The sequence below is a fragment of the Rousettus aegyptiacus genome, unplaced genomic scaffold, assembly GCF_014176215.1.
Source record: "Rousettus aegyptiacus isolate mRouAeg1 unplaced genomic scaffold, mRouAeg1.p scaffold_m13_p_17, whole genome shotgun sequence".
Lineage (NCBI taxonomy): Eukaryota > Metazoa > Chordata > Mammalia > Chiroptera > Pteropodidae > Rousettus > Rousettus aegyptiacus.
The window spans coordinates 8,810,298-8,835,014 of NW_023416292.1; the positions used below are offsets into that span (position 1 = coordinate 8,810,298).

The window sequence follows — 24,717 nt, forward strand, 5'->3', positions numbered from 1 at the left end:
AAATTTTAAGTTCCAATCCATAGTTAAAGATGCCTGTTTTCTCTCACCCTAGCCAATGCAGAACATTAAGTTTTAAAACTTTGGTAGTTGGAATAGGTATATTATTCCAATTGGTTGTGTTTTTTTAATTACAGGGATTGAGCCATCCTTTATGTGGTTATTGATTATATTTTTGTATTTTGCCTGCTTTTAATTCTTTTCCTAATTTACATCGTGCAAAATTTTTTTTATCCATTTGGAGTTTTTAACTTTGAATATATAGTTTTTAATCTTTGTCTTAACTAAAAAGAAATTGATGTAGTAGAATCTATTTGTCATTATGATTTCTGGCTTTGTTGTCATGCTAAGAAAAATTCTTCTGCCCTCTGAGATTATAAAAAAAGCTTTATAATTGTTTCCTAAGGCTGCCATTATGAATTACCACAAACCTGCAGCTCAAAATAATAGAAATTTACTCTCATGGTACTGAGGGCCAGAAGTCCAAAATCAAAGTCAGGGCCGTGCGCCCTCCAGATGCTCTAGGGGTGATTCCGTTCCTCGCCTTCTACAGTTTCTGCCATCTCCAGTGTTCCTCGCTGTGTGGCTGCATCGCTGCAATCTCATATTGCTGCCTCTTTTTCTGTCTCCTTTGTGTGTCTCTTATAAGGACATTTCTCATTTGATTTAGGGCCCACACAGATAAACCAGGATGATTTCATCGTGAGATCCTAAATTTTATCTGTAAAGATCCATCTTCCAAATAAGTCGCATTCATAGGTTCTAGAAAATAGGATATAGACATCTTTTTGAAGGCCACCATTCGACATTCCCTCTTTGAAATCAAAATTTGTGTTAAAGGGTAAGGAACTGTATTAGTCTTCTATTGTTGAATGACAAATTATCACAAAATTTAGTGGCGTAAAACAATGAACATTTATTATCTAATAATTTCTGTGAGTCAGGAATCCCAGCATGATCTGGTTGGGTCTTCTGTGTCAAAGCTTCTTACAGGGCTGCAGTGACAGTGTTGTGAGGGCTGAGGTCTCGTACAAAGGCTCAGACGGGCAGAGGTCTGCTTCTCAGTTCACGTGGTTGTGGTAGAATCCATTTCCTCAGGTGCTGTTGGACTGAGGGCCCCAGTTCCTAGCTGGCTGGTGGCCCAGAGGCCATCCTCGATTACTTGTCACATGGGCCTCTCCAGCATAGGAGCTGCAGTTTTGAGTTCTAAATGGTGAGCCACCAGTCCAGCTACCACCACTTAATTGACTAATTCATTTGTTTCTTGTAGAACTGAAATGCCTCTTTTGTCACATATTAAACCCCATATATACATGAGTCTGTCTAGATAGTCCTCTATTTCCTATATCTTTTCTGTCAGTTTCCATGCTAATGCCATCTTGTTTTAATTGCTGACATTAGTAGTGCACATTCTGCTCCATTAACTTTCTCCCTCCCTGAGAAATTCTTAGTTATTTGCTTACATATATGGATTTTAGAATGTTTCTAGTTTCAGAAAATAATTCAATTGGCATTTGAAATTTATAAAGGAGAAATCTGTACAATACTGAATCATCTCATCTATTTATACTTTCATGATATTCAGTAAAGTTTTTGTTTTCTTCATATAAATCTTAAATACTTCTTAAAATTTTATTCTTTGTGCCTTAGTCCCTTTTTTCATCTGTTATTATTGATGCTTTGTTTTATAAAAGTATTGATTTTTAAATCTTTTATCTGTCCATATATTGAATTTTCATATTTTAATTTTTCCTACTCATTTTATATACTTATTTTGAATGCAATTATTTTAAAATTATAAAAAAAATGTATGTTATATAGTCAGACAAATAATTCTGGTATTCCTTTCCAAAATTATTCATCAGATCCTTTGCATCTTACTGGATTGGCTCCAGAGCAGTGTTCTCCCCACTTCTGGTTTGAGTGAGCATTCATTACAGGACCAGACCAATAACTACAAAATAGCCTAAAAGGCTGTCAGAAATCTGTTTCCACAAAAGTACCAGGCCCAGATGGATCTACAGGCTATTTCTGATGGTTTCTGATAAATTCTTAGTTCTAGCTTTAAAATTTGTCAGAATAGTCAAAATATCAATATCTTTTGAGATATTCACAGTTTTTTCTTAACTCTAAAGAGTTTTGAACCATCCTGGAATTTCTGGAGTAAGTTATAATTGGGCAGGTAGTATTATTCTGTTAATATGCTGTTATACTCAGTTTAATACAGATTTTAAACTGGAAAACTTTCTAGCTTTTTTGGTGCTTCATAGTGGTTTAAATAATAGGAATTATCTGTCCCTTAGTTTCTCCAATAACCTACCTCCCTCGCCCTAGCAGTCATATTTTTCTGGTAGTCAGTAGTACTTAATGTTGATCTCCCAGCTTCATGAAAATCAAGGACCCCATCTACCTTGTCGATCACTACGTCCTTAGCATATAGAACAATATCTGGTACAAAGGTCCTCAGTAAATATTAATAGTATAAAGCTGAGCAAATATCTGAAGATATGCTTAGATATTAAATAATATTGATCTACTTCAGAATAAATACTGATATAATCCCAATTTAAAATTTCTTGGGCTAACCATTGCTTAATTCAGGCTAAACTTTCCCCTCTTTGCAGGTGATCAGAGGATTGCTGAAATTTTGGCCAAAAACGTGCAGTCAGAAAGAGGTGGGTTTTGGTTTTATTCAACAAAAATAGTGCGTTTTATGAGAACTCTGAATTTCAGGGCTATAGACTATGCCTCTATTGTCTGCTCCCAAGCAGGAGATGTTCTTTGGGGATTGGGGAGACCGCAGAATAGCTGTCAAGACCTTTTTTGTCCACAGTGTAATTTGTGGATTAATCTCATCTTTGTTTTCTATGTTATATAATTTGTCATAGTTTCTTAAATTTTTTTTAACCTAGGTGATGTTTTTAGGAGAAATTGAAGAAATCTTAGATGTCATCGAACCAACACAGTTCAAAAAAATTGAAGAGCCCCTTTTTAAGCAGATATCCAAGAGTGTATCCAGTTCTCATTTTCAGGTATAATGTTTTCAGTGAAGCCATTTTTTACATTTCTTTTCTCTTTTAGTTTTCACATTTATAAATGTCTTTTTTAGGTTGCAGAAAGGGCATTGTACTTCTGGAATAATGAATATATTCTTAGTTTGATTGAGGAGAATATCGATAAAATTCTGCCAATCATGTTTGGTAGTTTGTACAAAATCTCCAAAGAACACTGGAATCAGTAAGTGTACTTTTTCTTGTCTTTTTGGTTTTTACTGTTTTGTCGTTTTGTCATTTGATCTCCTGACTGATACATGAAACCTATACCTGTTTGTAAGTTATTCCAAGGTTAACATCACATAATTTTATTCTCTGCTGTACTTTATACACAGCTTTATAAAGCTGTGAATGTGTCTGTATGCGCTTAAAATTACAAATCTCCCTAAAGGTGGGACTGTCTGGTGTGACATTCTGCAGCAATGTGTGGTCAACCCCTGTTGGGGAGCCCAGCCCAGCATTTGTGGCAGGTGCAGAAATGACTGTGTGAGTGAATGCCGTGCTGCCAGTGACAGCCTCACCTCTGCAGATAGCACCATGCCAGGGAGAAGCTGAAGTGCCGACGGTTGTGTCAGTGATGTTTACATCGCATGTTCTACCTTCTGTGATGTCCTTATCCTGCTTTCTACTTAAAGTTTTGGTAGTTGGATCTTCTTTTAATGCTGTTATTTGGTTTTTGAGACTCTAGAGCAGATGTAAAGATAACCACATTTTTAGTGGGTTTGATCTGAGCATGATACAGTGGGAAGGACATGAGTTTTGGAATCAGATCACCCCTACCCCCACTGGCTCCATGACCTGGAGCCAGTTGCTAAACCTCTTGCATTTCAGTTTATCATGTCTAAAATGGATTAAGTGAACCAGGCAACCCTTAACCCACTTCAGAGATGATCGTGTTGTGTTTATCCCTTACTAGTGTCAATAACCCGGCACTGGCTTATTTTCCTTTTAGGACCATTGTAGCACTGGTCTACAATGTGCTGAAAACCTTAATGGAAATGAATGGCAAGCTTTTTGATGACCTTACTAGCTCGTACAAAGCTGAAAGACAAAGGTATTTGATATTTTTAAGTACAAAGTTATCTATACATTTTAGGTTAAATGTATCTAAGATATCTAAGTTAAAATTATAATGTTTAAGGCATCAGTTACATTAAGCATTACAATTTGAAACACTTTTAAGTCGTTTCCAGGTAAGTATCCCTTTATGGTTAGATTATGATTTTAATGTGGATCATAAACCCTCATTTTGATCTCATTCTGAGGCTTAGACTTCATCAGTCTGGTAGCATCGTGAACTACAATTTATGCTAAATTTTAAATACTATTTTATACAATTTGATTTTTAATATAAAAATCATTTTCATCCACATGGCTTCTATCTTGCTCACATATGCTCCTTGCACAACAGTTTGTTTTTAAGCTGCGCATTTAATAAGGTTGTATTTTAAAGTCAGCATAGCTCTTTTGGGAAGAGGAAACTCTCATAATGATATGCCTAGGGCTCAGTACTGTTAATAATTTTTCTTGCAGTACATACTTTTGAGAATAGCATTCAGAAACTTGACTTAGTGGTTACCTCTTTTTTGAGAATTTCATACAAAATAATCACTTTACCTGAGTTTATCTGGCATTTGAGGATAATAGCTACCATTTACTTCTAATAAGCATGTTACCCAATAAGTTCCTACTCTGCATTTTCTTATGGCAAGTAGAGAAAGGGTAGTTCAAGGCCATTTAGGTTCAGCAATATTTCTTTTAACTAGCACCTTTCAGGAATAGAAATTAGGTATGTAGTCTTTGATCCCCAGGAAAAATGAAAAGACGACTAGGATCTTATGAAACATCTGAAAAATGTATAGTTCACAATGTATAGTTCACATAATTACAAACAGTATCTTAACGACCTGCATAAATCAGTACCTTTGTCCCCTTAAACTGTTCATAACTGCAGAACTATAAGCGTGTGTTTTTTTTAAAACATAGCTCTTCAGAATAGCTTAGCCCAAGGTATTCAGAAACGTTTTCCTTAGAATTAAGTAGTTGAAATAAAATTTAAAATAGTTTTTGAGAGATTAAGATAAAGGATATGGATTCCACCCAGAAATGGCTCCAGACTGAACTCGCAGCCATCTGTCTGTAAACAAGGTGTATGTGAGAAAGTGAATGTAAAAGTATTTTGTCAAGAAGGTAGAGTAGGTAACACTGTGCTCACCTCCCATGACCACATCGAAGTCACACAACCATCATTGAGAACCACCTGAAGATGAAGAAGTCCTATAACTGAAAGAAAGGGCAGAGACGTGGAACTGGCAGGTCACGCACCCACAATGTGGTGATTAGGAATCAGGGATATCTCAGCTGAGAAGTCCCCCATAACATCTAGCTGAGAAAAAACCAGCGGGGATTGCATCAGACGGAGGCGTGCCAGGGCCCCATCATTCCTCTCAAGGGCCTGTGCATGGGCTCACTTGGCTCTGGACTTCGCTGCCTGGTAAAGGAAATAGACATACAAGTCCAGGAAACCCAGAGTCCCAAACAAGGTGAACCCAAAGAAGATCCACACACACATCATAATTAAAATACCAAAGGTTAAAGACAAAAATCTTAAAGTAGCATGAGAAAAGCAGTGTTGCCTATCAGGGAGCTCCCATTAGACTGGCAGGTGATTTCTCAACAGAAGTTTTGCAGGCCAGAAGGGAAAGGCATGAAAATGATAAAACGCAATGACTTACAAGCAAGATTACCCAGCAAGGCTATGATTTAGAATCAAAGGGAAGATGACTTCCCAGGCAAGAAAAACCTAAAGGAGATCAACAACACTAAACCAGTATAACAAGAAATGTTAAATAGATCAAAAATATGAATAGTACACATAATTTTCACTGACAAAGGCAAACAGTAAAAGCATTGGATCAACAAACTGAAAACTAGTTATAAACAGAAAAAAGTAGGAAAATCATGTGCAGTCATAACAAATTATGGGATAAATAAAAAAGATAGTGATTTTAGAATGTGTTCAAACTTAAGCAACCATCAACTTAAAAGAGACTGCTAACTTGGTATATGAGAAGCATGCAATAACCACAAACCCCAAATCTATAAAAGATAGATAAGAAATAAAGGCATCCAAACACTATAGAAAGTCATCTACATACAAGAGAAGCAAGAGAAGAAAGGACAGAACTACAAAAACAAAACAATATCAGTAACTACATACCTATCAATCATATGCGCCAATGAAGAGACGAGGGGTGGCTGAATAACAAAAACATGCTGCCTACAAGAGACTTATTTCAAATAGAAAGACACACACAGACTGAAAATAAAGGGTTGGGAAAAGACGTTTCGTACTAATTGAAAAGGTTGGGATAACAGTACTTTTATTTCAAGCAAAGTAGACACTAAACCAAGGGTTGTAATAAGAGACAGGATTTTCATAATGATAAAGAGATCAATCCAACACGAGGCTGTAACTCTTGTAAACATGCATGCACTCCAACGCAGGAGCACCTAAATATATAAATACTGATGGACATAAAGGAAGAGAACAGTAATAGTCATAGTAGGGTATTTTAGCACCATATTGACATCAATGGATATATCAGGCAAAAAATCAACAAGGAAACAACAGCCTTAAATGACTCCATAGAGACCAGATGGACCTGATATTTTTAGAGCATTTCACCCAACAGCATCAGAATAAACATTCTTTTCAAGTGTGCATGGAACATTTCCCAGGATAGACCACATGTTAGGCCACAGTACAACTCTGATAAGTTGGAGATTGAAATCACATTAAACATCCGACCAAAGTGTCATGAAACTAGAAATCAATTACAAGAAAACACCCACACACACGCTAAATATAACAGGCTCCTCAACAAGAACAAGGAAGACTCAAAACATACCTTGAAATAAAAATGAAAACACAATGACCCAACAACTGTGGGCCACAGCCAAAGCAATGCTAAGAGGGAGATTTGACCCATTTCCTGTTTGCCCTGAGAAGTTTCTGGTGGCGCTTGTGGCTGCAATGTTCACCCCAGGATAACTCGCAGATTACATTCCTAACCTTACCTCCAAAGTTTGCCACGAAAATCTCCCTTTATTATTTTCTCATCGCTCTAATAGACTGATAATCTTTGGAAACAAGTGACATCATTCTATTTATAGCAATGTTTTTAGTAGTGGCATTTATAAATTATAGGAATTCTCAATCACTGAAAATGTCAAATCCTAGAAAACATAGCATTCCTATGCATGATGTTAACATTCTTGAACAGTTAGCCCAAGATTCATTTGATGAATCCAATTTATGTGTACATTTGTTACATTAACATTAGAGATAAATTCTGTTTAGAAATAATTCCAAGAACAGTTTTTATATTTTCACATTAAAAACCAATCATTTGCTTCAGCCTCAAAGAGTGTGTTTATGTAAAATTAAATTTAAATCTGGCAGTGAGCTGCACTTTTTTTCCTATACAGGAAATAGATTAAAGCAATAAAGGCCTACCTCATGAAAGCCTTTCCTTTAAGATCAGGGACAAGGAAGTCCACTGTCATCACTTTTATTCAACATAGAAATTAGGATTTACAGTAGTAAATCCTAGCCACAGCAATCAAACAAGAAATAAAAGGCACCCACATTTAAAAGGAAGAGGTAAAACTGTCATTATTTGCAGGTGACATGATACTATCTAGAGAGAACCTAAAGATTCCACCAAAAAACTGTTAAAACTGATAAATGAATTCGGTAAAGGAGCAGGATACAAAATTAATATTCAGAACTTGGTAGCATTTTTATACACCAAAAACGAACTATCAGAAAGAGAAATTAAGAAAACAATCCCACTTACAATTACATAAAAATACCTAGGAATAAATTTAACCAAAGACATTGAAGCAAGAAACTGAAGAAGATACAAATAAAATAGGCATATATCATGCTCCTGGATAGGAAGAATTAATGTCGTTAAAATGTCCATACTGTCCAAAGCAATCTATAGATACAGAGCAATCCCTATAACAATACCAACGGCATTTTTCATAGCACTAACATATATAATACTTAAATTTATATAGCACCAGAAAGACCTGGAATAGCCAAAAAAAATCTTAAGAAGAACAGAATTGGACATATCACACTACCAGATATCAAACTCTATTACAAGGCTATCGTAACCAAAACCAGCATGGCACCAGCATAAAAACAGACGCCCAGATCAATGGAACAGAATAGAGCCCAGAAATAAAACCACGCCGGTATGGTCAACTAACCTTTGACAAAGGAGATAAAAATATACAGTGGGGTCAACAGTCTCGTCTATAAGCGGTGTTGACAAAACTGGACAGATACATACAAAAAAATGAAACTAGACCACTTTCTTACACCATATACAAGAATAAACAAAACGGATTAAAGATTTAAATATAAGATCTGAAACCATAAAACTCCTAGATGATATTGCTCTTAGTAATATCTTTTTGGATATGTCTCCTTGGGCAAGGGAAACAAATGGGGCTACATCAAACAAAATTTTTGAACAGCAAAGAAAACCATCGCCAAAACAAAAGACAACCTGCTGAATGGGAGAAGATACTTGCCAATGATTTGTCTAATAAGGGGTTAACATCCAAAATATATAAGGAACTCATGCAATTTAACATCAAAAAGACTAACAGTCCAATTAAAAAATAGGCGGAGGATCTAAAAAGACATTTCTCCAAAGATGACATGCAGATGGCCAATAAACATGAAAAGATGCTCATCACTATTCATCAGAAAAATGCAAATTAAAACCAGAATGAGCTGTCATTTCACACCTGTCAGAATGGCTATCATCAGTAAAGCAACCAACGTGTGTTGGTGAGGATGTGGAGACAAGGGAACTCTCGTGCACTGTTGGTGGGATTGCGAATTGGTACAGCCACTGCAGAAAACAGCATGGAGGGTCCTCAAAAAATTCATAATAGATCTACCATATGATCCAGCAATTCTACTTCTGGGTGTTTATCCTAAGAAATCCAAAACACTCATTTAAAAAATATATGCTCCCCTATGTCCATTACACCATTTTCTACAGTAGTCAAGATATGGAATCAACCTAAGTGTCCATCGGCAGACAAATGGATAAAGACCATATGGCACATACATACAATAGAATATTCCTCAGCCATAAAAAGAATGGAAGCTTACCATTTGTGACAACAGGAATGGATCTAGAGGGGATTGTGATAAGTGCAATAAGTCAGACAGAAGATGACAGTTGCCATGATTTCACTTAATATGTGGAATCTAAAGAATATAGATGAACAAAACAGACTCATAAATAAACAGAAAACATTTTGATAGTTGCCAGTTGGGAGGAGGGGTTGGAAGTATAAGTGAAGAAGGTTAAAAGGATTAAGAAGTACGATTGCTAGTTACAGAATAGTTACAGGGATGTGAAGTACAGCATAGGGAGTGTAGTCAGTAATAACGTAGTAACTGTATGGTGTCAGACTGGCACTAGACTTACCAGGGTGATCGCTTTGCAGTTACACAGACGTCCAATCACTGTGTTGTACACCTGAAACTAATACAATGTTGTAGGTCAATGGTAATTGAAAAAAATTACTTTTATTTTTTTAAAAAAGTTCTTTGTCAGCCATAAAGCAGTGGTGGTGATGGTCATGATACCATGCAGAGGAGGGGAAGCAGGTAGCACCTTCCGGTTGGTACAGGAGAGGCACCGAGGTGGTAATTACACTCAGGAGAGAGGAGTGACTAGGTGCTCCAGATAACTGGCCTAGAACACTTTAGTAGAGGGATCTAAGTGCAAAGTGAGTAACTGCCAAACGGTATGTTCTTCAGGCTCTGAAATAAAAGTTTCTGATTACAAAAATTTTGGTTTACCTACAGAGAGAAAAAGAAGGAATTGGAACGTGAAGAATTATGGAAAAAATTAGAGGAGCTAAAGCTAAAGAAAGCTCTAGAAAAACAGAACAGTGCTTACAACATGCACAGTATTCTCAGCAATACAAGTAATGAATAAAAAAAGCCTGCCACTTCTATTGGATAGGCAGTTTTGTACACTTTTTTGAAATATGTAAAAATTATGAAACAAACCTCATCAGTATAATATAAGTAAAGGCCAATTTTTTTTCTGGCAACTGTAAATGAAAAAAATGTATGGACTAAACATAGCCCTGTGCTGTATCATGGCCACAGTATATTGTAACCTTTGTCTAATCATTGATTTATTGTGTCACTTCTGAAGTTTCACAGAAATGAATGAACTTTATCTTCTATAATGAGTGATATGATTATGGGAGTGGTAAGGAATTATGACTTGAATTCTTTTTTTTGATTGTGTTGCACATAGAGTAGTCTGCTCTGTATATTTTTCCCTTTTATAATGTGCTTTTCACATTGCTGCAGACCTTAGTTAAATCCTAGGAAAAAGTACTTCCTAAAATAAAACTAAGGTATAACCCTCACCCTTCCCTTTGTCTCTACCAGAAATATGATGGAGGGAACTACCTGCCCGAAGCCTTCCTTGATGTTAGAGATATTACTGTACTCTGGAATTTGAGCAAAAACTTAAATCTCCAGGCTTTTTAAAGCACAAAATATAAATAAAAGCTGGGAAAGTAAACCAAATTCTTCAGAGTGTTCCTCACGACTGCCCCCTTCACGTGCAGAGCCCCAGGGCCGAGCACGCACCGGTGGAGGCAGCGCAGGTGAACACGCACCTGCCTCTCCCTTCATTCCTCCGCTTCCTCCTGCAGGCAGGGCCCTTCCAGTCCCCACAGCCTGCCCTTCCTCCGGCCCCTCCTGACCCAGGGATGGAGGCTTTGAGTCCCACAATGTGGTGACGCAGAGCACTCGTTGTCACTGCCTGGCTTTATTTAAAGGAAATGCAGTAGGCTTCCTCTGTAGAGTTCTGAGAAAATTGACTATAGAGAAGTCTTGTATGTTTTTACTTGGTGAAGAATTTCTCACATCTTTTGTTATCAGAGTACCATTCCAATCTCTTAACTTGCAGTTGTGTGGGAAACTGTTTTGTAATGAAAGATCTTCATTGGGGGATTGAGCAGCATTTAATAAAGTCCATGTTTGTATTTTGCCTTATGTCGTCTCTACTTTTTTCAGCTCTAAGTTTAGGGGTCCCTTTATACGTGTAGTATACACACACACACACACACACACACACACACAGAGAAAACTCTAAGGCAAATGGTGGGATATATTCTAACTAAAAAGGAAAACTGTGCCAGATTGAGTGTTCCAGCCATTTACCAAAACAGATACGTATCTATTTCATACAGAATATTTGCATAAAATTCTAAGTTCTAGGATATAATTCATGTCCCTTTATGTTCAGAGGGTGAGTTTAACTTACTTTAAATGTTTTTAATTAAAATAGACTCAGGAGGATAAATCTAAAAATATGTAATAAATAATAACACTCTTTATGGGGGGCAGGGAGATTGGGCGGGGTCAGAAGTCAGACATCATGAAGTTCCCAACTACTGATGCCTGATTCCAGCCTTCCGCACCCATGAAAAACGAGCGTGGCTTCTGCACACTGTTCCTAGGTCACGGTAAAAGCAACTCCTTTTGTTCGTTGTGGTCCCACAAGAAAAGGACCTCTTTCTTTTCAGTACATGCCTCATGAGGCAGCCACCTTACCTCCAGATCCAGGTGTTCTTGCCAGACCCTCCGCACTAAGCCAAGGCCAGCTGCACTACTGACAGCGGGAGGTGGTGCAGGTGGACGCGTGGGCCCCACTGCAGAACAAACAGAATGAAAGGCAGGCCCTGCCTTTCCAGAAAGTGAGGGTTAGGTCTAAAGAAGTCTCTGTCTCGTGGAAGGTTTAGGCACATACTAAAAAGCAGCCAGCGTAGATTTTGGCAGGCTGCAGCTAATATTTTTCTTGGATGAGCTAAAAATGCTCACTTCCTAATTACCTACTTACTCTAAAGCACAATTTCCACAATGCGGAAAGTGCCGTTTTGGGATGTTCACTGGAGCAAATTTTATCAGATACTTAATAAGTGGTATGTCACCTTTAGAAGTGCTTTAAAAGTACACCCCTGGTCTTCAGTACTGTTAATGTAAGGCTGACAAATGCCTGGTTTTGCATTGTCTTACAGCAAGATTTTAGAGATGAGACCTAAACTAAGGTTTAAATCTGCGTGCTCCTGTGGCATAGAAAAGCAGGGAACATTTCTTTATGCAAGTTTACTTTTAATAGTTCAACCAAAAAAGTTCCTTGCTGCTAAGTTAGACATTAGATACATTTGCATTTTTCTCTTTGAATTACCTAAAGGCAGGCTATGAAATTCAGGAAATGCTACCAAGTCCTCTGCGGATGCAGAAAGTATATACATAATTTAAAACTCTGGAAACAGTTTCATAACTTTACATCAGCCTATGGCTACCATGTAAAAAATACCCAGATAGTATTCGTCTCTGTCTAAGGAAAGGCAAAAAGTGCCCCTTTCTCAGATGGGGGGTTTTGTTGCTTATTCATGGGGCTTGATCCATCACTCTTCCTAATCATCCACCACCAACTGCCATGCCCACCCTAACCCTCCCTGGATGCAGTCGCGACATACCTCAGGGGTCTAGATCCATCCACCTCAGAGTCCAGGCTCCCCCTGCCTTTTATTTGGAGCTCACAGAACGAAAGTGTACCTGTGCCTACTGACGGAGCAGACATTAATACTGGCACACTGATTCCTTTTGTATTAGCCTAACTTTTATTTACCTGTTAATGAAGTCATCAAAATACATTGAATAGTCACCTGCTATGTATATACATACTAGTGCTTTTGGGTGTTAATCACTCTAAACATTACCTTGCATCAACGAATATTCTAACCAGACAGGTAGGTGGCCAGTCAGTCCACAGGAAATCTAATTACTTGTTTCTAGTAGCTTTAAAAGTCTTACTTAACATTGAACAAACGAGAAAGCTTGTCAGGCTGGACCATGTAAATGGCAGGTGGTGCCAGACATAAGAGGTTCTGCCTGTGTGCACAGTGCAGTTTTCAAAGCATGACCTCCACATCTAGATTGTCATACCCTCTTCCGTCCACTTTGAAAACCTTGGGGGAAAAAACCTGAGGTAAACAGCAGAGTCTTAATATCCTGTTAGGGCTGAACTATACACCAAACCAAAGAAGAAGAAGAAAGGCATCTTCCGCAAACCTTCAGAACTCCAGATATATATAATTCCATCTTCCACAAACCCTGTTCATGTCATAGTCAAAAAGGGTTCAATAATTTAAGTACTTAAATAACTTGAGGTTCTCCACGGGGTCTGTCCCATTAGGCTGTCCCTCCCAGCAGAGCCTGTTCCTTCCGGTGAATGCAGGAGCGCCGGAGCTCGGCTCATCAGAGCGGAAGTGGTGAGAACCAGTTCTGCCAACAGCGCGAGGCGACTTCAGCTTATGTGGTTCATCGCCTGGCCTCTTTTTTTAAGGTACCTCTTCCTAATTTTGATCATCCATTTCACACTAAGTTTGGCAAACTCTGCTGCTTTAAATAATGCCAAGAAGGCCCCACAGAGAAGAGCAATTGTGTTCCAAGGATTGGCTGTGATGATCTGTAAAACAGAAACAAACACAAGCTTATTAGTTTGCTTCAGTTTTCTAGGTTGTACCAGTGTCATTGGGGCAACAAGAAAAATGCCTGGGTTCTGAAACTGCCCTAACTCTGTACTTCATTCCTACTTGAATGTCCACAGTTCAGTTTGAGGAGGAAGACACAATAGTGATTCTGAAAGAAAAAACTTTTTCAAAAAAGCTCCGTACAAATAAGAAACTCAGTACTGAACTTAAATTTTGGGTCTAATCTACAATAAGTGACCTTGCTTTGAGACAAATCTCCCTAAAACTCGACCCAATCCATAAGAAGGGCAGTTCCCCTTGTTTTCTTCCCATTTTGCAAGCTTCTCCCACCCAGTCCAACGACTCACCTCAGGGACTCCTGGCTCCAAGCTGTGCCCCACGCCCTGCCCGTGATGTTTCCTCCCACCCAGAGTTACTAACCCTTCGGGGCTCCTCAGAGCTTTCTGCCAAAACCCTCTCGATTACAGCAGAGGTATTTATCTCACTGTCTCCTCCGGCAGTTACTGTCTGGAAATAGTTGCTTTACAGCTATAGATGGCTCACTCGTTAAATGTTAAACTCTTCAAGGCTGACGTCACATCTTGGGTTTGTGAGTTCCCCGTCATGGTAAACAGCACTTTGAAGCCCCAGTTTAGTAGGATGACATCAGACAATCTGAACCTTCGGGTTTACCTGTGTAAAATGGTTCTATCACCTGCACTGGGTAGGGCTGTTGTGAAGTTGAGTGACAACGCACACACTGGCCCATGACAGGTACCTCTTACTGAATAAAGCGGGTTAAGAAATGTTGACCACACATTTACGTGTAGAGCCGAAGGCGTTCATCCTTCCACCCCATCTCGATTCGGTAAGCCTCTGCGCGTGCCTCTACGGGCACAGCTTCGCCGATCCACGATTAACGTGGGTGATAGTGGAGGACGTCTGTGTCGCACAGACCCTCCCTGTTCAAGTCTCAGTTATGAGACATCTTCCCCCAAGCCACGGCCATGTCAGGACATCCTGTGATGATCTACATGTCAACAGTATCGATTTGAGGTTGGCTGTGGTGGACAATGTCTCGTGAATGCGCCTTGAGTGGAGCTGTCCCATTGCTCTTCCCCTTCAAGACTGTGACTCTGAGGATCCGGCATTAACTGACTGTTAATTTTTTATTTGCACCTTTCTCCTCTGAATTACTACAAATAATAAGTTCTCATCCAAAAAAAGAATGGCTTCCGAATAGCAGTAATCTAGATATGAGCTTAATGCTTTCTACTCTGTTCGTTCGATTAATATTATGACTCAGCAGCTCCTCTGTACTAAGCACTCTGATAGACACCAAATAAATTACAGTGAACAAAAGACACAATCCTCACCTTCACAGGGACAGTCTAGTGATGAAGACAAAATCAATTAAACACATGGTACAGAACATGAATGTCAAATACAAATGACGAACTGCTACGAAAGACAGAGACAACCTACAAGGACAAGCCCAAATGCTCTCACAACCTTAAACAATACTCACATCTTGGACTTTCTGGATGAAAGGATCTTTCCATTCAAAGACCACAAAGAACAGCTGAGCACTTTTTTCGGTAGCTGGCCTCTGGTCAATGTAGTTAACCACACTCGTCTAGGGACAGAGGAGAGAGAACGGTGTCACCTGGCCTGGGCCGCGGGAAAGGAGAGCACAATTAGGGAGCACTGGACCTTGGCTCCCCTCACAGCATCTTGGAGGAACAGAGCCAAAAATCTCTCATGCAAGACCCCCGGAACGTGCCAGAGCCCAGGCCTTGCCCTGGTTCCCACACTCTTTGAGGAAATGGATAAGATCTGGGGTGTATGATAGGTGAGCTGAATTGTCACCAATTATACCAAAGTACTGTGTAAGACAATTAAAAGCCATAAAAACCACAAATTTCAAAATACTTGATCTTAAGAGCTGAGTATTTCAACGCTTCAAGTGTACAGGGACACAGTGCAGCCTCGGCTCCACCCAGCTGAGCATCCCGCGTAAACCGCAGGCGTGAAAGATCCGGGCGCCAGTCCCTAAAGGGCCTGCACAGTGCCACACACAGCACACGGGTTCCAGAGGCAGAAGGGCTGGGTCCATCTTCTGACCTGAGCCTCTGCTTTGCCACCTGTGAATTGGGGACAGAATGCCTACACCTCACTGAGGCGTGGAGAGGATCGATGCAGCAACATGTACGAAAGTATCTTAAACTATGAGCGTGACATAGAAGCATTTAAAGTATTGTTCAAGGACCTGTGTCCCCTGCCAAGACTTCCAACGAAGACTATGATAAAAAGCACATAAGACATTCTAATATGTATAGGTACCGGGGTTTGGGCCCCTGTGTTAGATCACCGCTGGGGCCACCAGGAGAGCTGCGTGGGCTGCACCTCACCGTGAGGTGAACACACGAGTCCCCTTCCGCAGCTGCTGTGGGGCCAGGCAAGAAAGGGCTTGGGGTACTTGGTGAAAAGGGTGGAGTAAAAATCAGATGACAGTTATCTTGCGACATCGGAACATTTTAAGGACCTACTGCCAATTGGGGGTGTCACCTCCTAAGGCAGGAATAAAGCCTATCCCCTTGAAGAAAACTGGCTCTCTGCCTTTCCCAAAGCTCTGAAATCTGGAGCAGCCCTGGGGGCCAGAGCCTGGGAAGGAGCAGCCCTGGATAAGCCCCATTGGCTGGAGTGGGTGGTCCACGCCCGCCCTGCCCCTTCCTCAGGCTTCCCTTTGGATCCCGGCCCAAATGGAATGCCTGCCCCTCAGGAGGAGCAGAGAGCATGAGCACAACCCCGTCTCCCTCTGCAGGCCCCCAGCCGCAGATGCATGCAGCCTGGCTGTGTGTGGATTCAGGCAGGACGCAGAGAGCCGCTGGCTGAGGCAGCGAAGTCTTGCTTTTGGTGGTGACTGACCAACAGCCCTGTTAAGGTGACCAGAATATCTCACCTCTCCATCCTCACTGCCACACCTTTTTCCAAGGTCCCCTCTCATCAGGATCACGCCTAGAGACTCCTGGCATATCTCCTGGCTCCAGGCCAGTGGGCTGAAAGCTTTTGGATCACACCTCCCATTAGTAAAAAATTCTGAGCGTGCACCCCACATGTCTGTACCTTCAGATGTGAAGCGGCATTACTCTTAATGTTCTAATGTTACACGCATTATGAAACATTCAAAAATAGAAAAAGGATGGGATTTTAAAAAATACAAAAAGCTAGTATTTTACTCCTGCGCCCACAACACTCCAGAGGCCACTGTACCTAGTCTCTCTTCCCTGCAAATCATCTATCTTCTAGGCAGCGTCTCAGCAGCGGGGAGGTCGCGCAAGACACGCTGCGGAGGCCTCTCTGCTCCGCCTGTGTCTTGCCGGGACGGGCCGGGCCGTGACAGAGGGCCTGGCACGTGCGCCGAACCAGGAGCTCCCGGCCCAGGGCGGCTCTCTCCCTGAAGGGCCTGCACCAAGGCCATCTGCTCTACGAAGCTTCCCGGTCTGACTCGGGGTGAGTGTCACCCGCAGGGCGAAGCAGACCCAGCGCCACCTACCTCCTGCCGGAACTCCACCGCTTCCCTCCCGTCCTTCTCCTCGGTCTCCACCAGGGACATCTTGACCCAGGTGCGGAAGCCCCCCGAGAACTTCCAGCTGGAATAGGCGCGCTCGCAGGCCTGCATGAAGCCCACTCTGTCTGGGCTGAGAGGACGGAGGAGAAAGGTCCAAGTTCGTCAGGCCTCACGGCAGGATTCTGCCCGCCGGCCCCTCTGCAAGCTCTGCTCGGTGCCCAGCTGGATGCGGAGGGTGCTCAGCCACCTCGAAGCAGCAGCCTCGCCCTTGCAGCCCCTCCCGTGGGCGGATCCCGCCATCCCCCCACGTGCTCCCCGCAGCGGGCACCGAGGGCGGCAGAGGGCCAGCGCGGTGGCCGGGCCCACGGCGCACCCGGGCTTCGCAGCCCTGAGGGGCCCTCGCTGGCCACCGGCCTCCCGGCCTCCCCGCCGCCAGGGCCGGGCCAGGCCGGAAGGAGGCGGCGCATACACGCCCGCGGGAACCTGAGGCCACCTGAGCAGGAACTCCTGGAAGGAGGAGAACAGGAGGTAATCGATGGCGCTGAAGTCCTCGCTGCTCTGGTTCAGGCGGAACTGCAGGAAGACCAGCTCCCGCTTCTTCACGTCCCGGGGCCCGCGCACGATCAGGGCGGATTTCTGCGGAGACACCGAGGCCAGCGGCTCAGCCCGAGCGCCGCGGGGCGCTCCCCGCCCTCTGACCCCTGCGGCCCCCAAGGGGGCCCAGCCACGCCCTCCTGCTCAGGGAGCCCCAGCCGTGCGACCAGAGCCGCGTTCGACTTGTCCTCCGTCGCTCTCCTCGTGGGTTGGCTGCGCTGCAGAATCTCGTTATTGAAAAATATTAACTCCCATCTGTTCTCTGCACAAATATTTTCTTCCAGTCAGTCAGGTTCCCATTAACCTCGTGTTTAATGTCATTTGTTTTACGAAGCTCTAAAGTTGATGTCGTGAAATTCAGAAATCTTTTAATAGCTTCTAGGTTTTGCTTGCTAAGAAAAACCAAAATTATATCAATATTCTCCTATATTTCTTTAGAGCAGCTCTTTCTAACCTTTCTTACCTGTAGGTACCGTTCTGTACATGGTGTGAACCAGGACTCTAAGCCCCCCTTCCTACACAGCAGAGATGTATCCATTAGGCAGGCACCTGCCCGGCAGGTCCCCTCCACGTCATCTTCCCATCCCCAAATCTCGTGGGGTGACTTCTGTACACGTGCTCAAAATGTACTTTAAAACTAGCTTAAGTTTCAACTGGGACTTTTAACTGATGACGTCGGATTGATAGGTTAATTTGGGAAAAAATATTTTTACAACATCAACTTGTTTTTTACGGTGACATTGGTTAGCGAGATCCAGGCAGTTTCGGCTGTACCTTTAACAGTGAGGCACATATATATTTACACTGCGTGTTCACCTCTCAGATTATTTTCTGTTACCACACGTTTGACCCCTTTTACTCTGTCTACCTCCCCCCTCCACCTTCTGATACATCATCGACTTTCATAAATGCTGCGTACTGTCAGGCACCAAGCGTGACGCACATACTCTAAATTTACTGTGCTATTCGCATTACCCTTACTGCTTTTTGTCTGTCTGGTCTGTGAATTTCTGAGAGGTTTAGGTCACACACTGAGGTGATGATATTTAGGTGGTTGTTACCATGACACTTCGGTTCCTGAAAACAACTTATGTCACGGTCAGAGAACAGGCTAAGCTGCTGAACAGAACAGGGACCCCAAACATGTGCGGCTGAGACGGAGGGAATCTGTTTCTCTCTCTGGGGACAGTCCAGGCGAGCAGGCCGTGCCCCGCTGCGGGCAGTGCTGCCTCACAGGGTGGTCGGCAGTGGCTTCTGTCTGTCACTCTGCCGCCCCCCGTTCTAAGAGGTCTGCTATGCTGTTTTGTATAGATTTATGACTATTAAATCGTCACAGTGGAGAGCAGTGGAATTGGAACCCGTAGATGTTAAACATCCCTCTTTTAATCCTTTGCATCTGAAATTCCTTTTTGACTGACACGCTAACATTGCTACTCCACTCCTGGTTACTGCTGCATTTTCCCAAGAGATCTCTGTCCATCTGTTAATCCTGAGCCTTTCCCGTGACACACTCGTGGCAGCAGTGCATGCTAAGTGTCTGGGTTTCCATTATCCACTTCCTCCTGCGGATCCGGAACCACTTCCCCAATGCCAGATCTTAGCAGACTACGGTCGTCCTGCTGGACCCCCACTTCTGGCCTCGGATGTGGCCACGTGATGAAGTTCCTGGAATGTGCACAGAGTGACTCATGCAACACGGTGACATGTCCACGCCAGGGGACTGCTTGCCCTCCACTTCTCAACCCCCGGGAGCAGGCGTGTACGCACACGCTGGCAAGTCAGTGTTGACGACGAGGACCGAGACTACGCCCGGGGGACGGCAGAGTGACAGACAGAAGCCACTGCCAACCACCCTGTGAGGCAGCACTGTCCGCAGCGGGGCACGGCCTGCGCTCCTGGACTGTCCCCAGAGAGACAGACAGATTCCCTCTCGTCTCAGCCGCCGCACATGTTTGGGGCGTCTGCTCCGTTCAGCAGCTTAGCCTGTTCTCTGTGACATAAGTTGTTTTGTGTCATGGTAACGACCACCTAAAAATGAGGCACCCGCTAAACCTGTGCATATGGCAATGCAGCAGGCAGCAAGACACACACGCCGGTCCTGAGAAGAGGAGGCAGTGACCCTAACTGTGCCAGAGCAAAGCATTTGGTAAACGTCAACCAGATTAAACGGCGGGAGGGGGCGGGGAGACAGACTAAATGAGAATCTGAAGACTGACAACGCAGGACCAGATGAGGGCCCTGGCTAGGTCACTTGGACTTGGATAGGACGCAGCCAGAAGCCCACGTTTCTGAAGACATCTCCCCGCACGTGAAAAGGCAGGGGGGGAAGGATGACGAGCCAACCGCCAAGTCCGACTGTCCAGCCCGAAGCCGCTGCCCCACCTCTACAGCAGGAAGTGGGTGCCCAAAGCCCTGTGACCTGGGGCGGGGGGGGGGGGGGGGGCGCGGAACACTTCTAATGTCCACTCCAACTATGGCCACAGAGAACCAGGTCCTCGAGTGGCGGCCAGACTCTCTGTCCCCACCCACGGGCCCTCCTCACTGCCCGGAGCTGCTGCTGTGCGCCCTGCTTCTCCCTTCCCTGCGTGGGGGTCCCGCGCTGCCCAGTCCTCCCCCGCGGCGGGCCTGGCGGGCAGCTGATGCACAGGGAGTGGCGAGGGGACAGCCCCTCCCCCAGCAAAGGGCCACATCTGTACATCCAGAACTGGCGAAGACTGACCATCTCAGCAGGACGCAGCCGCTGCGTTCAACCCAGGGTCGTGCAAACAACTCCCCTTTTGTGCCGAGTCCATGGGTTCTTATATTATTTAAATTACACAGCTAACCTAACACACACCGCGGCTGCACGAACGGGCCTGGGGATGAACACGAAGACTCCGAGTCCACGTGCTACTCCGGGGGGAGCCGAGGGGGCCACACGGACCCCGCACCAGCTGTGCTCGGAAGCGTGTGGGGAACCAAGCGGGATCCCGCCAGAGGGCTGCTCTACTGTACACCTAGCTCTTTGTTAAAATTTAAAAACTCATTTTCCTCTTCACGTACATCAGCTTCCACTTCCCTGTTCTGGAGTCTGTCCTCCTGTTGGTCCTTTTATGTTGTTCGCTTCATGTAAGTGTCTAGTGACTCTTAATTCTCATCATGTTTCCCAGTGAAGAATCAAGTTGCCCAGCACAGGTCTGGGCGTGGGTTTCTTCCTCAGTGGCCCTCCAACCACAGCCCGCCCTGGCCAGGGGCTGGGAGGACCGGCCGGGGGCTGGGAGGACCGGCCCGGGGCTGGGAGGACCGGCCGGGGGCTGGGAGGACCCGCTGAGGAGCTGGGAGGACCGGCCCGGGGCTGGGAGGACCGGCCCGGGGGCTGGGAGGACCGGCCCGGGGGTTGGGAGGACTCCCCCGGGGCTGGGAGGACTCCCCCGGGGCTGGGAGGACTCCCCCGGGGCTGGGAGGACTCCCCCGGGGCTGGGAGGACCGGCCGGGGGCTGGGAGGACTGACCCGGGGGCTGGGAGGACTCCCCCGGGGCTGGGAGGACCGGCCCGGGGCTGGGAGGACCCCTGCGCGGCAGGGAGCACAGCAAAGCCGCACACTCCACGCGTTTCCATCCCGGAAGAGACCCCTTCCCGGCAGTTCTCCCCCTTCCACCGCGGAGCCCAGTCTACTCTACCTCTGCCCCCTGCTGCCCCCACGCCCACACAGGGGACCTCCCCTCGGTTTACACAGAGAACAGCCGGGGCCTTTCACCCAGGGGCTCGGCCCGCCTTCGGAGAGCAGAGGGTGCTGCAGGCCCGGCCGGCCGGCGTCCCCCACGCCTCGCCCCTGCGGCAGGCCTGCTCTCTGGACGGGCGGGCTGGAGCTGCGACTGGAAAGCCTCCGCCTCTGCGCGGGCCTCGCCTAGGTCTGTTTGCGAGTCTGGGTTTTCCCTGGTTTGTTTGCTCCATTAATCTGACCCACTTTGCTACTTACTTTTCATACCAGTTTTTCAAAATTTCTGGTCAACCGATGATACCCTTTTCTTGGTTTGCAAGTCTAACGCGGATATTTTATTCTCTATATATAGTTTTTCTTTGCGGGAGTGGGAATTGTTTCAACAGGATTTCAGGAGGAAGCCTAGAGTAAATATTTACGAAGTTCTCCGTCAGACCCGCCCCCGCGCCCGCGGAGCGGGTCCTGCTCTGGGCAGGACAGGGCGCTTCGCTCCCGCTCTCACTCCTGCCCACGGCGTCACCGTCACCGCCCGCTGCTCCTCTGGGGCACCTGGCCCTCCAGAAACACCCACCCGCTGTAACTGCCCAGACGCACAGACACGGCACGCTGCCCCTCTGTGAGTCGCGGTGCAGAGTCCCCGCGCCCAGGAAACCGCCCCTGCCTCTCTGAGCCGGAAACGTTGCTCGCCCTGTTCAACCCTTTCTGAAACAAGGGTCCGGGCTGTAAAGGGAGACGTGTGAGAAAAACACAAAGCTCCCTCCCTCCTTCGCACCCCTGCGCGGGCACCGCTCCTCCGGCCGCCTACTCCCCTGCGGAGCTGCGTGGCTGTGTGTGGCTCCAGGGCCACGGTCCCTGTGCCCGGCCCCTCCTCTACACTGGCGTATTATGGATTCTCAGGCTCCATCCCCTGAGTCAGCCCCACATGTGTCCTGGGAATCTGTATTTTCCAAAAAGCGCACAGGCAAGTCCTTTGAGCAGTCAGGGGTGGGACCCGCTTTACTCCGTCACACTGGCCCCAGCCTGCAGCCATTCCTCCCTCCATGAGGACAGGATCCTATCACACTGCGGGGAATCCCTGAGAGCCACTCCAAAGACTCTGCAGGCCTCACACCCTCCCTGCGTGCAGGTGAACCAGCCTCGGCCACGGCCCCACTTAGCACAGCCTCGGCCTGCACCGCAGCGTGGGAGAGGCCGCTGGGCAGGGAGAAGACGCCCGGGGCAGGGGCGCCCAGACCCAGACGCAGGTTACCAGGGTCTGGTTGGAGAAGGGGTCCGTGTAGTTGATCCTCTGGGTGGTGCAGGCCATGTCTCCGGGCTGGCCGGGGCTCCGCAGAGGGGGAATAACTTCGTAATGGTGCTTGCAGCTGAGCAGCTGGGCCTGGCCGGGGTACAGGGCGATGCCTGAGGGGCACGAAGGGAAGAGTGAACGTCAGAAGTCGCTGTCTCCGACCACATTCCTAAAATCACGGCACCTACATTTTTTCACACCCACCAATAACCTAAGTGCAGAATGCCCCCCGGGTGACTGCAGAGGAGGGAGACGCGAAGGGGTACGGAGGGCAGGGAGCCACGTGCTGGCTCTAATGCAGGACACAGCCCGCCCCTCCTCCCCCGACCCTCGCTGCGGCCTCCCCTGTGGCGGTGCCAGACGCTGCTCCGCACACTCCCGGGGCCGCCATGGCTGGGCCGACCCCGCACCGCCGCCCGCCCGCACTTCCGCTGGGAGGCCCTCGCGGCGGGATCCCCCGCGCCTCATTCCCCCTCTCATCTCATGCTTTGCCTGGAGCTCCAATGAGCAAGTCTCCTCCCAACAGGTCCTCCCGCGCCCCCAGCCCAGGCTCCGCGTGCACGGCGCTGACGGTCGCTGTTCCAGAAACACTTAGCGCACAGCACAGGCCCCAGACCCAGGCAGAGCTCGGAGACCAACAAACCAGAAACGGTAAGACCCACGGAGAGAGACCAAAGTGGACACACGGACGAGACAAATCCGAGACAGGCAAAGACAGGCCAAGGAGCCATGACCAGCATATTTGTCAAAAAGCCCCAGGTACAGGGGACCTTAGGCTGGCTTGTCCTGTGAGCGGGCCATCGGAGGGTCACTCAGGGGCATCCTGCTGGCAGAGTCTGAACCCACTGAGCTCATGCCTCCCTGTCCGCATACCCCCTCTCAGAGTCCGCTGCCAGACACCCCACTCCCCTTCCCGGGGCAAATGATGCCCCACTCGGGGGCTGGACTCCCCGCTGGGATAGGAGAGGCATGGATGGAGCGGCCTGAGAACCCCCTCTCCAGGCAGGACCCCACCCACCTCCCGACAGCCTTGCCTCCCCTGCCGCCCTTAACTCCCACTTCTCCTCATGGGTCTCTGGCTCCAGCCAGGCTAGACTCGACCTCCCCAGAGGAACCCACGGCCTCCCCACACTCACCTCTGCTCCTGATAATCTTCCTTCCAAAAAAACCCTCTTCCCTTCTGTCAAAGCCCAGCTCAGATCCTCCGCTGTGCAAAGTGCTCCTTGCCCACCCGGCTAGGCAGTGCCCACTCCAGGCCCTGCCCACCTCCCTCAGCACACAATGCACTCAGTGGGTGTGTCCCTCACGCCCAGACTGTGCTCAGACTCCCCCACCCAGCCCACCATGCCCGACACGGGCCTGGGAGTGCAGTGGCAGCTCAGGGAGCATCTGCAAGTAGATGCCCCAGACCCTGGGCCCTGATGGCGGTCCAGACAGGCTCTACCTGGGGCGTCGTAGCGATCCACCTCCTTGTAAGACACCGACATGACAGGGTGCTTGAGCTTCTCACGAAAATCTGTGATGGTCTGGTAGACCAGGAAGACGGCCACGGCCATGAGCAGCAGGTAGATGAAGATGAGCAGGACTGAGAAGACGTTCTTCAGACAGGCCTTGCTGAAGCGGATGTTGCTCGAGGCCGACTCGCTGTCCAGGGCTGAAAAACAATACGCATGTGACCCAGAGCGCAGGGGCAGCTGGGGGAGGTCCAGGTCCCCCTCGCTTACTTGCCCAAGGAGGTAAGGTCCCCCACTGTGACCTCCCTGCCAAGCCCCCAACCACAAATCCTAACACATGGCACCTGTCAACATTTACTGCACACCCACTCTGCCAGGAAGGAGACCGGGAGCCAAAAGACACTCAGTTATTGTCTTTAAGGAGCCTCCTCCGTAGAGGGACAAACAGTTATAAT

The 24,717-nt window shown here is 46.3% G+C and overlaps 2 protein-coding genes across 5 annotated transcripts in view; one reads left to right on the top strand and one right to left on the bottom strand.

Moving 5' to 3' along the window:
* PPP2R5A (protein phosphatase 2 regulatory subunit B'alpha) overlaps positions 1 to 11,169 on the top strand; it is a 63,006-nt gene extending 51,837 nt beyond the window's left edge. For both annotated transcript variants that reach the window (XR_001599601.2, XM_016166461.2), the window contains exons 9-13: positions 2,622 to 2,672; positions 2,910 to 3,029; positions 3,107 to 3,234; positions 4,003 to 4,104; positions 9,958 to 11,169. Coding sequence is in view for 1 of the 2 variants with exons in the window: in XM_016166461.2 (XP_016021947.1) it covers positions 2,622 to 2,672; positions 2,910 to 3,029; positions 3,107 to 3,234; positions 4,003 to 4,104; positions 9,958 to 10,090 (534 nt within the window). In the remaining variant the exon portion in view is untranslated. The remainder of the gene's footprint in view (positions 1 to 2,621; positions 2,673 to 2,909; positions 3,030 to 3,106; positions 3,235 to 4,002; positions 4,105 to 9,957) is intronic.
* A 1,611-nt stretch (positions 11,170 to 12,780) lies between these two features.
* PACC1 (proton activated chloride channel 1) overlaps positions 12,781 to 24,717 on the bottom strand; it is a 38,799-nt gene continuing 26,862 nt past the window's right edge. For 2 of the 3 annotated variants that reach the window (XM_016166462.2, XM_016166463.2), the window contains 6 exons: positions 24,253 to 24,462; positions 22,770 to 22,921; positions 17,720 to 17,862; positions 17,212 to 17,356; positions 15,184 to 15,291; positions 12,781 to 13,651 (listed from right to left, as the gene is read on the bottom strand). In XM_016166462.2, the coding sequence (XP_016021948.2) occupies positions 13,490 to 13,651; positions 15,184 to 15,291; positions 17,212 to 17,356; positions 17,720 to 17,862; positions 22,770 to 22,921; positions 24,253 to 24,462 (920 nt within the window). In that variant the 3' untranslated portion in view covers positions 12,781 to 13,489. Of the gene's footprint in view, positions 13,652 to 15,179; positions 15,292 to 17,211; positions 17,357 to 17,719; positions 17,863 to 22,769; positions 22,922 to 24,252; positions 24,463 to 24,717 lie in introns of those variants that run through there. The other variant, XM_036234491.1, reaches the window with a different exon arrangement.